Below are 16,092 nucleotides of genomic sequence, written 5' to 3' on the forward strand. Positions count from 1 at the left end.
GGCTGCAGTGGAGCCCATGGTACAAAGGCAGCAACGCTGTGCTTCAGACATTCATCCCGGGGCCCCAAATGTCGGCGGGGCTTGCTCCTCAGCCACTGTGTGGCCAACACCAATCCCGTCACCCGGGAGGTAAGCAGCCAGGGCTTGAGAGAGGGGCAGGGTCTTCTCTCCCCTGGGCAGGGGGAGGAGGAGGACTGGGTAGGGGCCTCTCCTGCTGCTTCCCGCCTGCAGTGGAAAGGGGAGCTCCGGGCGAGGGATCTGTGTGGCCTTTTGCTTGCCACACGGCCGGGCTCCCTCACCCCTGGCCAGCGAGCTGGTGGACGCCTGGGTTATTCCACCCGATGCAGAAGGGCCCTGGGCCAAGCCCTGGCAGCGTCTTCTGGCAGGGGAGGGAAAGCTCCTGCCTGAAGCCCTGGAGAGCCGTCGTGGCCAGTCAGTGTCAACAGTACCGAGCCAGGCGGACTGAGCAGGGCTCCGACTCGGGATAAGGCAGCTTCCGATGCTCCTGTCTATCTGAGCCGCATTGCTCCCACAGCTGCTGCAGAGGGACCACTGGAAAACATGAAATATCACCCCATCTCTCCTCTGGATTTCCTACCTAGTTCTTTTTCCTGCAAAATCAGCCTGGTGGGGAAAAGGTGGCCCAACGGGCCCAGCCCAGATGACTGCAGCAACCACAGATGTACCTCAGCTGCTGAGCTGGGTTCCCACAGTAGCAGCGGGGGGGCATGAAGGGGGGGCACCCGACAGACGGAGACCCAGCATCCACAGAAGGACGGGCCATCGGCCGTGTTCTCTTGCCCACGACACCAAGAGGGCTGCTCTCTAGGACCCTCTGGCACCACAGAGCCCTGCCCAGCACGAGCCCAAAGCAGCCATGTCTGCTGAGCTTCGCCCGCTCCCCAGACCCATCAGCGTGCTTTTGGGCCCCAATCAACCATCAGCCGTCATCTCCAGAGCAATTGCTCCAGGCTTCTGGGCAGGGCTCACATGAAGACCGATTTCCCCAAAGCGGAGGGATGCAATTAACACCCGCCAGAAGGCCAGGTGTGTGCCACCAGACCAATGGTCCATTTTATCCTCCCAAGCGAAGAGACAACGGGGAGAAGCATGTGCCCGAGTCAACACACGCAGGGGGCAACACGCTTGCGGCTGCCAGGACTCCTCGGCCAACAGCACCTGCTGTGGAATTCCTCAGCACAGCCTTGGAGGGGATCAGACGGACACGGACACAACAGGCCCAAGGCGAAACGTGTGCTGGCTTCACCAAGAGACGCTGACGCCAAGGAGGGACAGACACGCCAGCCATCTAGAAGGGCACACGGTCCCATGCTCCGAGGAAGGCTGGCACTGCAGTGGAGTAAATAAATGCACACACACACAGCAGCAGCAGCAGTAGCAACGCTCGAGGGCAGGGGGAGGAAGCGCCTGGGCTTCACCCTGGATAAACCTGCCACCTCTATGCAGGACAGCCTCCCACGCGATGGACACAAGGCACAGGGCTAAACTGCAGACTTGAGTCGAGTGCCTGGCTCAACAGGAGGAGGCAGAAACCCCCCCAAAGCTCAGTGCTTCATTTCCACTGCCAAGAACTTATGGGACTGCACAGATGCTTCCCTGGTGAAGCCAGAGACAGAAGGGGAAAACACACACACTCAGAGTCATCCTTTCATCTAAGAGGAGGATATTTTTTGGAAAAAGTGTATACATGCACATGCGCGCGCACGCGCGCACACACACACACACACACACACACAGAAACCCAAAACGCATTCCTGGATGGCAAATCTTGCAGAGCTCATTGAGGAAGGGGCTATGAACCTGACAGGAAATGAAAGAAAGCCAGACTATGAAGCACATGGTCTTCGATGTCTATATACTAATGCCCAGAGTATGGGAAACAAACAGAACGAACTTGAACTCTTAAAACAAGAGGGAAATTATGACAATGACAATGATAAGTAAGGTCCCATGGCAAGCGACGCTAACGAGAAAAGGAGTCCAAGATGAGTGGGAGCTTTTAAAAAAGGAAATTCTCAAGGCACAATCACAAACAATTCCAACAAGAAGAAAAGGTGGAAGACAACAGAAGAAGCCAATGTGGCTTCACAAAAAGCTTAGGGATGACCTGAAAACGAAAAAGGACACATATGGGAAGTGGAAAGAAGGCCAAGTAACAAAGGAAGAGTACAGGCAGATAGCACAGAATTGCAGGGATGGCGTCAGGAAGGCTAAAGCTGAGAAGGAGATGAGGTTAGCAAGGGATGCTAAAAACAACAAAAAGGCTTTCTTCAGCTAAGTGCATAGTAAAAGGCAGAGGAAAGAAATGGTGGTTCAGCTATTAAATAAGGATGGCAAAACGATAACAGATGACAAAGAAAAGGCAGAGGTGCTCAATTCCTACTTTGGTTCAGTCTTCTCCCAAAAGAGGGTCTATGAGCCCCCTGGCAATGGCGAAGTACAGGCTGAAGGGGCAGGATTGCAGCTTGAGATCGATAGGCATATGGTCAAGGAACACCTAATTACTTTGAATGAGTTCAAATCTCCAGGGCCAGTGGAACTCCATCCTAGAGTAATAAAGGAACTGGCAGAAGAACTCTCAGAACCGCTGTCTATTCTCTTTGAGAAATCATGGAGGACGGGGGAAGTGCCAGATGACTGGAGGAGGGCTGACGTTGTCCCCATCTTCAAAAAGGGTAAAAAGGAGGAACCTGGGAACTACAGACCAGTCAGTCTGACATCAATCCCTGGGAAAATTCTGGAGCAGATGATAAAGCAATCCATCTGGAAGCACCTTGACAGCAATGCCGTGATTACTCGAAGGCAACATGGATTTGTCAAAAACAAGTCCTGCCAGACAAATCTGATCTCATTTTTTGATCAAGTAACCTCCCTTATAGACCGTGGGAATGCTGTAGACATCATATACCTCGACTTCAGCAAAGCTTTCGACAAAGTGCCCCATGATCTCCTGATGAGCAAACTAGCACAAAGTGGGCTAGATGAAACAATGATCTGGTGGATCCACAGTTGGCTACAGAATCGGACTCAAAGAGTGCTTATCAATGGGACCTTCTCAAACTGGGGAGAGGTAACGAGTGGGGTACCGCAGGGCTCAGTCCTAGGCCCAGTGCTCTTCCACATTTGTATTAATGACTTGGAGGAGGAGGTGCAGGGAATGCTGATCAGATTTGCAGATGACAAAAAATTGGGCAGGATAGCTAATACTTTGGAAGACAGAAATAAAATTCAAAGTGATCTGGATAGACTGGAGCGCTGGGCAGAAAACAACAGAATGACATTTAATAGGGATAAATGCCAAGTTCTCCACCTAGGAAAACGAAACCCAATGCACAGTTACAAGATGGGGGATATGTGGCTCAACAACACGACAAGCGAGAAGGATCTTGGAATTGTTGTCGATCACAAGCTGAATATGAGCCAACAATGTGATGTGGCTGCAAAAAAGGCAAATGCTCTTTTGGGCTGCATTCATAGACGCATAGCTTCCAAATCCTGGGAAGTACTAGTTCCCCTCTACTCAGCACTGGTTAGGCCTCATCTGGAGTACTGTGTCCAGTTCTGGGCACCACACTTTAAGAAGGATGCAGACAAACTGGAGAGGGTTCAGAGGAGGGCAACAAAGATGATCAGGGGACTGGAAATAAAGCCCTATGAAGAGAGACTGAAAGAACTGGGCAGGTTTAGCCTTGAGAAGACTGAGGGGAGATATGATAGCGCTCTTCAAGTACTTGAAAGGTTGTCACAGAGAAGGCCAGGATCTCTTCTTGATCATCCCAGACTGCAGGACACGGAATCATGGGCTCAAGTGACAGGAAGCCAGATTCCGGCTGAACATCAGGAAAAACGTCCTGACTGTAAGAGCAATACGACAATGGAACCAATTACCTGGGGAGGTGGTGGGCTCTCCCACACTGGAGGCCTTCAAGACGAGGCTGGACAGCCATTTGTCAGGGATGCTCTGACTTGGATTCCTGCATTGAGCAGGGGGTTGGTCTCAATGGCCTTGTAGGCCCCTTCCAACCCTACTATTCTATGATTCTATGAAAGCGCCATGGCGAGGGATCGAGGGAGGCGATGTGGGGATGACCGGTGGGCTCTCCTAAATGTTTGGCTCTGTTAAACTACTTAACAACAGCTACTTAATGGAGAAAGCAGTTCACTAAACTGGGCTGTGTGCATTGCAGGGGTCTGGAAGACCCCCTTCCCCAACCTGGCACCCTCCAGATGTGTTGGACTACAACTCCAATTATCCTCAGTCAGCATAGTATTATTTCTACTCTGCTTTTCTGTTCAAAACACACTACGTGGATTTACAAAAGTTAAGCACCCCAAAGTAGGAAAGTGGACAAATAATGCAGAATGACAATAGGAGCAGCTGCCACTGGACACCTTGAAACACCAGGCAGAATAATGGCAGAAGTGAGCAGGTCAGCCGGCTGAGCTGGGGAAGTCTCCACACACCGCAAGGGAAGAGGCACACTTCCTGTGAACATTGCTGCCCAGAATCCTCCGTTTCCTCAGGCCCGGGTGACCCCAGGGAACCGACCCAGGGCAATGCCTGCTCTACTGCCCCAGGGCCCGCTCCAGTCTTTGCCCTGTCTCTCCCACTGGCTGGCTGGCAGCCCCACACACCACCCCCCATGTCCAGGTGCCTGCCACTTCTCAAGCCACAGAAGACAGACTCGGGTGCCGTCAGAGTGGAAGACGAACAGACCGATCAGACCCATGAGGCATAGCACAAGTCAGTCAGGCTTGTGAAGGAGACTGTCCTGGTGAATCAGGCCTCATGTGAATTAAGCATGCCTGGAATCTCCTGCAGTCAGTTTGATTGGATCTCCCACCCCCACCCCCAAAAACAAAATCTAAGGAACTGCTGCAGCAGTGGGACCGGCCCACTCCTAGAGCCCGGAGGTTTGTCACACAGAAGGTTCAATCCCTGGCAGCATCTCCAGGAATAAAGGTCCTTGTATAGCTGGTGATGGGAAAGACACACATGCACGCACGCACGCACATAAGACCATAGAAAGACCCATGCTGGATCAGACGAAGGGTCCATCTAGTCCAGCATTCTGTTCACACAGTGGCCAACCAGGAAATCAGAAGCAGGGCTTGAGTGCAACAGCACCCTCTCACCCATGTTCCCCAGCAACTGGCACTCACAGCCATATTGCCTCTGATACTGGAGGTAGCACATAACCATCAGGACTAGTAGCCATTGATAGACTTCTCCTCCAGGAATTTATCTAACCCCCTTTTAAAGCCACCCAAATTGGTAGCCATCACTACATCTTGTCGTAGCGAATTCCATAGTTTAACTATGCACAGTGTGAAGAAGTACTTATCATACAATCATAGAATCAGAACAGAAGGGTCGGGAGGGGCCTACAAGACCAACCCCCTGCTCAATGCAGGCATCCAAGTCAAAGCATCCTATGGCAAGTGACTCTAATGAGGAAAGGAGTCCAAGACGGGTGGGAGTTTTTTAAAAAAGAAATTCTAAAGGCACAATTACAAACAATTCCAACAAGAAAAAAATGCAGAAGACAAAAGAAGGAGCCAATGTGGCTTCGCAAAAACCTTAGAGATGACCTGAAAACACTTCAAATCATATAATCATAGACTAGTAGGGTTGGAAGGGGCCTCAAGACCATCGAGTCCAACCCCCTGCTCAGTGCAAGAATCCAAGTGAAAGCACCCCTGACTTTCCTTTTTTTTTTAAAGAACTCCCATCCATCTTGGACTCCTTTTCTCATTAGAGTTGCTTGCCATGGGACCTTACTTATCATTGTTCTGAGTTTAGTAAAATCAGCTTTCCTAAAATCCAGGGTGTGTTTCGCTACACTCGGCTTTTGCTTCCTTTAGAACCAAGAACTCAAGTATAACGTGGTCGCTTTCCCCCAGAGTTCCTGTAACTGCTACTTTATCCACTAAGTCATCTCTGTTGGTTAGGATCAAGTCAAGGTTAGCCGATCCTCTAGTTCCTTCCTCTACTTTCTGTAGGAGGAAGTTATCCGCCACACAAGTCAGGAATTTCCTGGAGGGGCCATGTTTTGCAGAATTTGTCTCCCAACAAATATTGGGGAAACTGAATCTGAGCTGAAAGTATAGCCCTATACACTTCAGAATTCATCCTGCTGCTTTTATCAGCAGTCAGGTCATCAATAAACACCAGTGACCCAGTTCCATTGGCAGCCATACATGCCCATGCCATAGCACTGCCTCCATGTTTGACAGGTGATGTGGTATGCTTTGGATCATGAGCTGTTCCTTTCCTTCTCCATACTTTTCTCTTCCCATCACTCTGGTACAAGTTAATCTTGGTTTCATCAGTCCAAAGAATCTTATTCCAGAACTGGGCAGGCTTTTTTAGGTGTTTGCTGGCAAAGGCTAACCTGGCCTGTCTGTTCTTGAGCGTTACCAGTGGTTTGCACCTTGTTGTGAAGCCTCTGTATTTACATTCATGAAGCCGTCTCTTGACTGTAGATGTTGACAATGACATGCCTACCGCTGTAAGAACGTTCTTGACCTGGCTAGATGTTGTGAAAGGGTTCCTCTTCACCATGAGCAGCATTTGCAGTCATCCACTTTAGTTGTCTTCCGTGGTCTTCCAGGCCTTTTGCTGTTGCTGAGCGTGCCAGTCAATTCCTTCTTTTTCAGGATGTTCCAAACTGTTGTGTTGGCCACTCCCAGTGTTTTTGCTATCTCTCTGATGGGTTTATTTTGTTTCCTCAGCCTAATGATGGCCTCCGTCACTCGCATGGACACCTCTTTGGACCTCATGTTGGGAGTTCCAGTGAACAGCTACCAATTGCAAATGTAACACTCAGAACCACCTCCAGGCCTTTTATCTGCTTGATTGGTCATGGGGTACCCAGGAAACAGGCCACACCTGGCCGTGCAGCTGCTTGTCAGCCATTCGTTCCATTACTTAGGAGCCAGCAACGATGGGTGTGTGTGTATGCCACTGGCTGTCCTTCCTGAATGGTTAGTGCCACACTTTTGTCAGACCCCTTGCATTACAGCTGAAAGTCCTGACTTCACTCTCATCTGGGTGTGTTTCCTTTCAAAATCACTGTGGTGGTGTACAGAGGCCAACTGCCAAAACAGTTATCCTTGTTCCAATATTTCTGGCCCTGACTGTACATCATGCTTACTTGAAACATTGGCGATTTGCTTTTCAAAAGTTCCATCCTTGTCTTCTTGATTGGATGGCCAGTAGTAGACTCCGATCACCAGGTTACTTTTATTCTTTGCTCCATTTATTTCGATCCAGATGCTTTCGATGGGGCTACCAAGCTCATCCTCCTGGATTTCTGTGCAGAGATATGTATTTTTCACATATACTGCAACCCCACCTCCCTTTCTGTTCCTCCTGTTCTTTTTGAACAAGTTATGTCCTTCAGTTGCTGTATTCCAGTCATGAGAGTCATCCCACCAAGTCTCAGTTACACCTATCAGGTCATAATTTCCTTCCTGTATTAAGAGTTGGAGCATTCTAAGGCCTCCCGTGAGGCCTTGGCAAGGCACTTGGCGGGTAAAAATTGATCGGATCAGGAGTGTTATTCCGTGTGCCGTGGATACAGTTGAATCATTCAGTGGACACTAGTCCCAAGTAGCTGTTGCTCAGGATTCCAAAACCCTGCCCTGCTGTGACATCTTACTAGTGGTTATGTTTTGTTTTAGGATGTCCATCTTTTTTTTTTTTTAACCAGAGTGTTCGCTCCTTCGAGTATAAATACAAGAAAAGCAGTGTGCATATGCCTACACCGCCACACACACATGTATCCTGGGCTATGACCATGGATTCTCCTTGGAGGCATGGCTGTCAGGCTGTTATGATGAGCACCCGCACTTCAAAGTGTTACCCTACACTACTGGTCAATTGCGGATACACCGGGAGCTGGCTTAGGCTTGGTCAGACCATTGGTCCATCTAGACGCGAGCTGTCTCCTCCTAGTGGCTCGCCAGGGGCTCAGGCAGAGAGAGAGAGATGGCTGTGCCCTCGAACAGTTGGTCATGGAACCGGCCAGAGAGGAGGCGACCTTGGATTTAATCCTGAGTGTTGTTGCCCACTATGTCTGATTCAAATCGTTAACACCCATCAATCAGCCAGCTGAAATGCATTCTTTAGTTTGTCAATAGAAATGCAAATCACCTTGCAAAGAAGTGCCCCCATTTAAATCTTCTCAAACTGGGGAGAGGTAACGAGCAGGGTACCACAGGGCTCAGTCCTGGGCCCCAGTGCTCTTCCACATTTTTATGAATGACTTGGAGGAGGAGGTGCAGGGAATGCTGATCAGATTTGCAGATGACACAGAATTGGGCGGGATAGCTAAGACTTTGGAAGACAGAAACAGAATTCAACGTGATCTTGATAGGCTGGAGCACTGGGCAGAAAACAACAGAATGACATTTAATAGGGACAAATGCCAAGTTCTGCCCCTAGGAAAAAGAAACGAAATGCACAGTTACAAGATGGGGGATACGTGGCTCAACAGTACTACAAGCGAGAAGGACCTCGGAATAGTTGTAGATCACAAGCTGAACATGAGCCAACAATGTGATGTGGCTGCAAAAAAGGCAAATGCTCTTTTGGGCTGCATTAAGAGAAGCACAGCTTCCAAATCCTGGGAAGTACTAGTTCCCCTCTACTCAGCACTGGTTAGGCCTCATCTGGAGTACTGTGTCCAGTTCTGGGCACCACACTTTAAGAAGGATGCAGACAAACTGGAGGGGGTTCAGAGGAGGGCACTGAAGATGATCAGGGGACTGGAAACAAAGCCCTTTGAGGAGAGACTGAATGAACTGGGCATGTTTAGCCTTGAGAAGAGAAGACTGAGGGGAGTAGCTCTTCAACTACTTGAAACGTTGTCACAGAGAGGAAGGCCAGGATCTCTGCTCGATGATTCCAGAGCGTAGGACACAGAATAATGGACTCAAATGACAGGAAGCAAGATTCTGGCAGAACATCAGGAAAAACATCCAGACTGTTAGAGCAATACGACAATGGATCCCATTCCCTAGGGCGGTGGTGGGCTCTCCCACACTGGAAGCATTTAAGACGAGGCTGGACAGCCATCTGTCAGGGATGCTCTGACTTGGATTCCTGCATTGAGCAGAGAGTTGGTCCCGATGGTCTTATAGGCCCCTTCCAACCCTACTATTCCGTGATCACTAAAACAGATGCTCTGACTTGGATTCCTGCATTGAGCGGGGGGTTGAACTCGATGGTTTTACAGACCCCTTTCAACCTATTCTATGAAATGGGTAGCATGAGGCAGAAACTCCATTAAATGAAGGAAAAGAAGCATCCAGGAGAAAAATAGCCAGAGCAACATGTCTTGTGTGAACAGACACAGAGTAAATTCTCTAACACAGGGGTGGGACTGCAACTCCCATCCCTGACCATTGGCTAGGGCTGATGGGAGTTGCAGTCCCACAACAACTAGAGGGCCACACATTCCCACTCCTGCTCGAATGGTTTCTTTCCACCATTACTCAAGTTCTGCTGCCACTCGGAAATATCCACATGGCTGAAACATTCGAATTTCGAATGTGGGGACGAGGGGGGATTCAGTCACTCAGCTCAACACAACGTGAACAAGCTCACCTTATCACTCAGAGTCTGCAGCATTCCGTTTCAAAATTCTCGCTGTGTAGAAAGCTGCAAAATTAGAAAACCCACAGATTATTTTGCAAAACAAGCAATTCATGCAGTAAATATCCTGTGGATTTTCCTGCTTTCATTTTACCAAAAAAAAAAAAGCCAGGCCCAAGGTTTTAAGAGCTGAGGGATGGCAGAAGGCTGCAGGCCCCTGACCACACATCACATCTGCAGAATGGGTTTCTCTCTTAATCATCATGAAGCACTACATTAAAGAACTAGAAGTCTGCAACCAAAATGTTGGGAGCTTCACAGTAAAACCATCACGGTTCCTGTTCCTTTGGACCTTTTCCTCAATCCTCCTCCTTCACCTATAAGAAGAAGAGCGCTGCAGCTGGATCAGACCAAAAGAAGTCCATCTGGGTCAGCATCCTGCTTACAAAGTGATCAAGCAGATTGCTCTGGGAAGCCCCTGAACATGGCATAAAGGAAACAGCCTCCCTTCCTGGTTGCCCCTGAGCAGGAGATATACTGGGCTTCCTTGGTGGTGGCCCCACAGCTGCATTCCATTTGACATTTGCTTGGCCCCTTCAGTACAGGCCTTTAATAAAGCCTTGAAAACTTGTATTTTTAGTGCTGCTTTTGTTAAAGAGAAGTGATGGCTCTGTGTTCCAAAGCAGTTTTTTCTCGTACATCTCTCTACTGTATCTAGTATACACTGATGTGATCTGCCTGGTGAACTATTGTTCCATTCATTTTGTGAACATCGCTTCCTGAAAGCTTTGTCTGACAAAGCGGCTTATAAATATCTTGAACAAACAAAAGGACACTTCTCCTCCAGGATTTTTTCTAGTATCTTTTTAAAGCCATCTATACCACTTTCCTTCACTACGTCTCATGGCTGTGAATCACGTGAGTTAATTATGTGTTGTAGGAAGAAGCCCTTTTGTTGGTCTGTCCTGAATGTTTTGTTGGTCTGTGAACCCTACCACCTTCACAGCTCCAAACACTTCAGGGAAAGTGCTCCATGCCCTTCAGAATATTGCCCATTTCTGCACCTTTTCCAATTCTACAATATCCTTTTTGAGATGGAGCAGCCATTTGAAATATCCTGTCCCTCCCCCGCACCGCCCCAGATTCTCAGTTCATTGCCTACCTGGCCCCCATCTTCCAGCCATCTTGCCTCTGGATACGTGCCCCTTAGCACCACCTGAAGTGCTAGGACCTACTCCCAGTCCTCAGCCTGCCCCTCAAAGCCATTCCTTTCCTTGGGCCTGTGTGTGTCTGATGTTTTAATCCCAGTCCACTGGCAAATTTCCCTCCCCCCACAGAATGTGGGCTGCAGATACTGTCAGCTTTGTTCCCTGAGTAGTAGGGAGTGCTCATGAACATTCTGTGCCATCACACCCGAGTTCAGCCACCCTGCGTCACAGACTTCACTGCCACCCCAACACAATATAGATCTGAAGGCCCAAACCAAAGAAATGCCCCTGAAATATTTCAAAGAAGAGATGGCCAAGTCAGCATTCCAGCCAGGAAAGAAACCAAGGACTGGGACAATTTTGGCGGTTCGGAAAGGTTTATGCAAGTCTTTACATTGGGGGCAATTTGAGGAAGCCAGGAATGGACACTGGATACCCTCCCATCCAATCCCAGTTTTAAATCCTAATTAGGCCAAAGTAGCTCTCCCACCAACCGCATTCTGTCCCAACATCTGCTAGTACTAGGATGATGCAAAAAAAAAAAGAGAAGTGAACTCTGCCATATCCACAGCCCAGCTGTGCTAACTGGCACTACACTGGACGTTTTTGAACAGCGGGATCAGGCACAATGACCATGAATGGAAAAATGACCCGGTTATGGAAGTGGGGGTGGGGGAGAAGGAAAAGAGACAGCAAACCCCCCCCCATTCTATTTCCTTTATTTTTGTGCTATTTACCTAGAAATGATCAAAAACAGCCCTAGCAAGTTAGGGCTGAGGCCAGTCTAGCCAAGTATTTTTAGGTAGGAACATCAGGAGCTGAGCTGCCGTACCAGAGTCGGACTCTTAGTCCATCTAGCTCCGACTGCCTACTCCAGCCTCCCCCAACCTGGGGCCCTCCAGATGTGTTCGACTACAGCTACCATCAGCCCCAGCCAGGATGTGCTTGCTCTCTTTCTGTTGCTTAAGGTATATTCAAGTCAAACAATCCAGGCATTGGACCTTTCTTCAAAAACACCTCTGTTCTGAGGAGCGGCTTCCAAATAGTGGTGCTTGTTGAAAGAAAAGCCGCCCAGATTCACAGTTGTTCTGCTTCTGCAGTTCTTGAAAACCTCGGCTATCTTGTTTTATTCTTAATAAAAAAGAGAGAGGAAGGAAGGGGCAAGTCGCTAAGCCTCATTGCCGGGGAGAGAAATTTGGAGAATATGTAGCCAATGCAAGGGAAAGGGCTCCAATGTCTGGAAGCCGAAGCTTCCTTTGCACAAAGTTGCATGCCACAACCATGAGCTGAGACACTCAAGATGCATCCCAGGCCTAAAATAAGCCACTTTCTCTCCTCCCACACAAAACACAAAAACACTGGCTTACACTACAGGGCTGTTGAAAAGAAGCACCAACATAATGTCTGTGGAAACACTCTGAACTCTTGAAATGCGTTATGCCAGCTTTCCCAACCTGATGCCCTCCAGATTTATTGGACTACAATTCCCAGAATCCCCCACCCAGCAAAGCAACACCTCTGGAGGCCACCAGGTTGGGAAGGCTGCATTATATCAATGGACTACATTACTATAGGGCTCACAATGCAGACAAGACTACAGAAATGAACTGGGGGCTGGGGGGAAGCAGGGAAAACAGACATTTTTAAATGAACCAAGTATCAGTGAGAACTTTAAAGGGAGGGCGGGATGACGGTACGGCCTGCTGCACATCCACCCTCAGTTCCTTCTAAATGAGTAACAATGAGGTACCGGAAGCCACGGAGGTCTGGGCTGGCCTGCTCCCATTTCTTGGGGAACACTGCCCCCTGGTGTCGCCAAAGGCCCATCTTGAGTGTTGAGCCATGAGCACTGCCTTGTTGGAAGAGATCAAACAGGCATCTTGTACTAACACCAAAAAAAGATGTCCTCTTCATCATAGGGGATTGGAATGCTAAAGTAGGAAGTCAAGAAATCACCGGGATAACAGGCAGGCATGGCCTTGGTGTACAAAATGAAGCAGGACAAAGGCTAATAGAGTTTTGCCAAGAGAACAAGCTGATCATAGCAAACACTCTTTTCCAACAGCACAAGAGCCGACTCTACACATGGACATCACCAGATGGTCAATATCGAAATCAGATTGATTATGTCCTTTGCAGCCAAAGATGGAGAAGCTCCATACAGTCAGTAAAAACAAGACCTGGAGCTGACTGTGGCTCAGATCATGAGCTGCTTCTTGCAAAATTTTGGCTGAAATTGAAGAACGTAGGGAAAACCACTAAACCATTCAGGTATGACCTAAATCATATCCCTTATGAATATACAGTGGAGGTGAGGAATAGATTTCAGGGATTAGACCTGATAGACAGAGTGCCTGAGGAACTATGGACGGAGGTCCGTAACATTGTTCAGGAGGCAGCAACTCAATCCATCCCAAAGAAAAAGAAATGCAAGAAAGCCAAGTGGCTGTCTGATGAGGCTTTACAAGTAGCCGAGGAAAGAAGGGAAGCAAAAAGCAAGGGAGAAAGGGGAAGATATATCCAACTGAATGCAGAGTTCCAGAGAATAGCAAGGAGAGACAAGAAGGCCTTCTTAAATGAACAATGCGAAGAAATGGAGGAAAACAACAGAATGGGAAAGACTAGAGATCTCTTCAAGAAAATTGGAGATCTCAAGGGAACGTTTTGTGCAAAGACGGGCATGATAAAGGACAAAGAAGGCAGGGACCTCACAGAACCAGATGAGATTAAGAAGAGGTGGCAAGAATACACAGAAGAACTATACAGGAAAGATCTTAATGTCCTTGATAGCCATGACAGTAATGTCCTTGATAGCCATGATAGTGCGGTCACTGAACTTGAGCCGGACATCCTTGAGAGTGAAGTCAAGTGGGCCTTAGGAAGCATTAGTAACAACAATGCTAGCGGAGATGACAGTATTCCAGCTGAGCTATTTAAAATCCTAAAAGATGATGCTGTTAAAGTGCTGCATTCAATATGCCAACAAATTTGGAACACTCAGCAATGGCCGCAAGACTGGAAAAGGTCAGTTTACATCCCAATTCCAAAGAAGGGTAACGCCAAAGAGTGTTCAAACTACCGCACAATTGCGCTCATTTCACATGCCAGCAAGGTCATGCTCAAAATCCTACAAGCTAGGCTTCAGCAGTATGCGAACCGAGAACTACCGGAAGTACAAGCTGGGTTTCGAAGAGGCAGAGGAACTAGAGATCAAATCACCAACATTCGCTGCATCATGGAGAAAGCAAGAGAATTCCAGAAAAAGTCTATTTCTGCTTCATTGACTACGCTAAAGCCTTTGATTGTGTGGATCACAACAAACTGTGGCAAATTCTTAAAGTGATGGGAGTACCAGACCACCTTACCTGTCTCCTGAGAAACCTGTACGAGGGCCAAGAAGCAACAGTAAGAACCGGAAATGGAACAACCGACTGGTTCAAAATTGGGAAAGGAGTACGACAAGGCTGCATATTGTTACCCTGCTTATTTAACTTATATGCAGAGTACATCATGAGAAATGCCGGGTTGGATGAATCAGAGGTCGGAATTAAGATTGCCGGGAGAATTATCAACAACCTCCGATATGCAGACGATACCACCCTAATGGCAGAAAGTGAAGAGGATCTCAAGAGCCTCTTGTTGAGGGTGGAAGAGGAGAGTGCAAAAGCTGGTCTGAAACTCAACATTAAAAAAACGAAGATCATGGCATCTGGCCCCATCACTTCCTGGCATATAGAAGGGGAAGAAATGGAAGCAGTGACAGATTTTACTTTCTTGGGCTCCAAGATCACCGCAGACGGTGACTGTAGCCATGAAATTAAAAGCGGCTTGCTCCTTGGGAGGAAAGCTATGGCCAACCTAGACAGCATAGTAAGAAGCAGAGACATCACCTTGCCGACAAAGGTCCGTCTAATCAAAGCTATGGTTTTCCCACTAGCAACGTATGGCTGAGAGAGCTGGACTATAAGGAAGGCTGAGCGCCGAAGAATTGATGCTTTCGAACTGTGGTGCTGGAGAAGACTGTTACGAGTCCCCTGGACTGCAAGGAGGTCCAATCAGTCCATCCTAAAGGAAATCAACGCTGAGTGCTCATTGGAAGGACAGATACTGAAGCTGAAGCTCCAATATTTTGGCCACCTAATGCGAAGAGAAAACTCCCTGGAAAAGACCCTGATGCTGGGAAAGACTGAAGGCAAAAGGAGAAGGGGACGGCAGAGGATGAGATGGCGAGATAGCATCACCGATGCAATGAAAATGAACTTGAGCATGCTCCGGGAGAGTGCGCAGGACAGGAAGGCCTGGCGTGCTATGGTCCATGGTGTCACGAAGAGTCGGACACGACTGAACGACTGAACAACCAACCGCCTATCTTTCGGGGGGGGGGGGAGTATTTCATGTACCTTGTACAAACTTTAAAGAATCCAACACATATTGCTAGCCTTCCCCTGCCCTTTGATATTCTGAAAACAGAACTGCCTTGGTGCTAAATAACAACAGAATCTAAGGGCACAGATTTGCAGTATCTAGCATAGAAACTGGCACATTGTCGGATTTAAATTTGTGCCAGGAAGTAGCCTTCACCCGTCTGATTGCTTTTACCCCTGCAAGGCGAGACTAGGATCCTTCCCCAGTTTAAAATGTATGCGCAGTTGGAAGCTGGGGTTCCCACTCTAAAAAGGAACCTCAGTAAATTAATCACCCAAGTTTCAATCAATTAACCCGTTAAATGTGCACAAGCTTCCACGTTAATAAGAACAGCCGGAGAAAAGAAGGGCATCCTCACGTCATGCCCTGCGCTGGGCAGGGCCGCGGGGAAAGCATGCCAAGCCCGCGCGCGCGGCGGCGCGGCAGCCGGCGTCTTGCGCGCCTTGAGGCCCGGCACGCGCGCCCGGCAGAGGCTTTCGGGGCGACAGCCCGCCCTCCCGGCCTCGGGGCCCCGGCGGCTGGCGCGTCCGCCCCCCGCCCCGCCAGCACCGGCAGCGCCCAGGAGCGCGGGGTGCCGCCCAACGCGCCTCGCGGGCGCGCTCGGGCGGGAGGCGGAAGACGCACCTCCGGCCGGGTGCGGGGCCCGAGCGGCCGGCGGCATCCCAGCGGGGGCTCGGCCCCAGGCCCGCTCTGAAGGCCCGCGCTGGATGAGCCGGGGAGCCTCTGCCGAGCGGCGAGGCGCGCGGCGGCCCCGGACGGCGCCCCGCACCGGGCTGGCGGGGGGGGCTTGCGCCCCAGCACCTCCCGAGAAGGGGAGAAGGCGCCGGCGGGGCGGGG

General features: G+C 49.3%; 1 protein-coding gene across 15 annotated transcripts in view; it reads right to left on the reverse strand.

The window, feature by feature from the left end:
• The window catches only part of EXD3 (exonuclease 3'-5' domain containing 3), a 193,064-nt gene that overhangs the window by 176,687 nt on the left and 285 nt on the right, over positions 1-16,092 (reverse strand). For 14 of the 15 annotated variants that reach the window (XM_084820583.1, XM_084820581.1, XM_084820586.1 and 11 more), the window contains exon 2: positions 9,635-9,688. In XM_084820583.1, the coding sequence (XP_084676709.1) occupies positions 9,635-9,658 (24 nt within the window). In that variant the 5' untranslated portion in view covers positions 9,659-9,688. Of the gene's footprint in view, positions 1-9,634; positions 9,689-11,567; positions 11,602-16,092 lie in introns of those variants that run through there. The other variant, XM_084820580.1, reaches the window with a different exon arrangement.

This window comes from Heloderma suspectum, chromosome 14 (genome assembly GCF_057233095.1).
Source record: "Heloderma suspectum isolate Gila_16-S chromosome 14, 16-S_ref, whole genome shotgun sequence".
Taxonomy (NCBI): Eukaryota; Metazoa; Chordata; class Lepidosauria; order Squamata; family Helodermatidae; genus Heloderma; species Heloderma suspectum.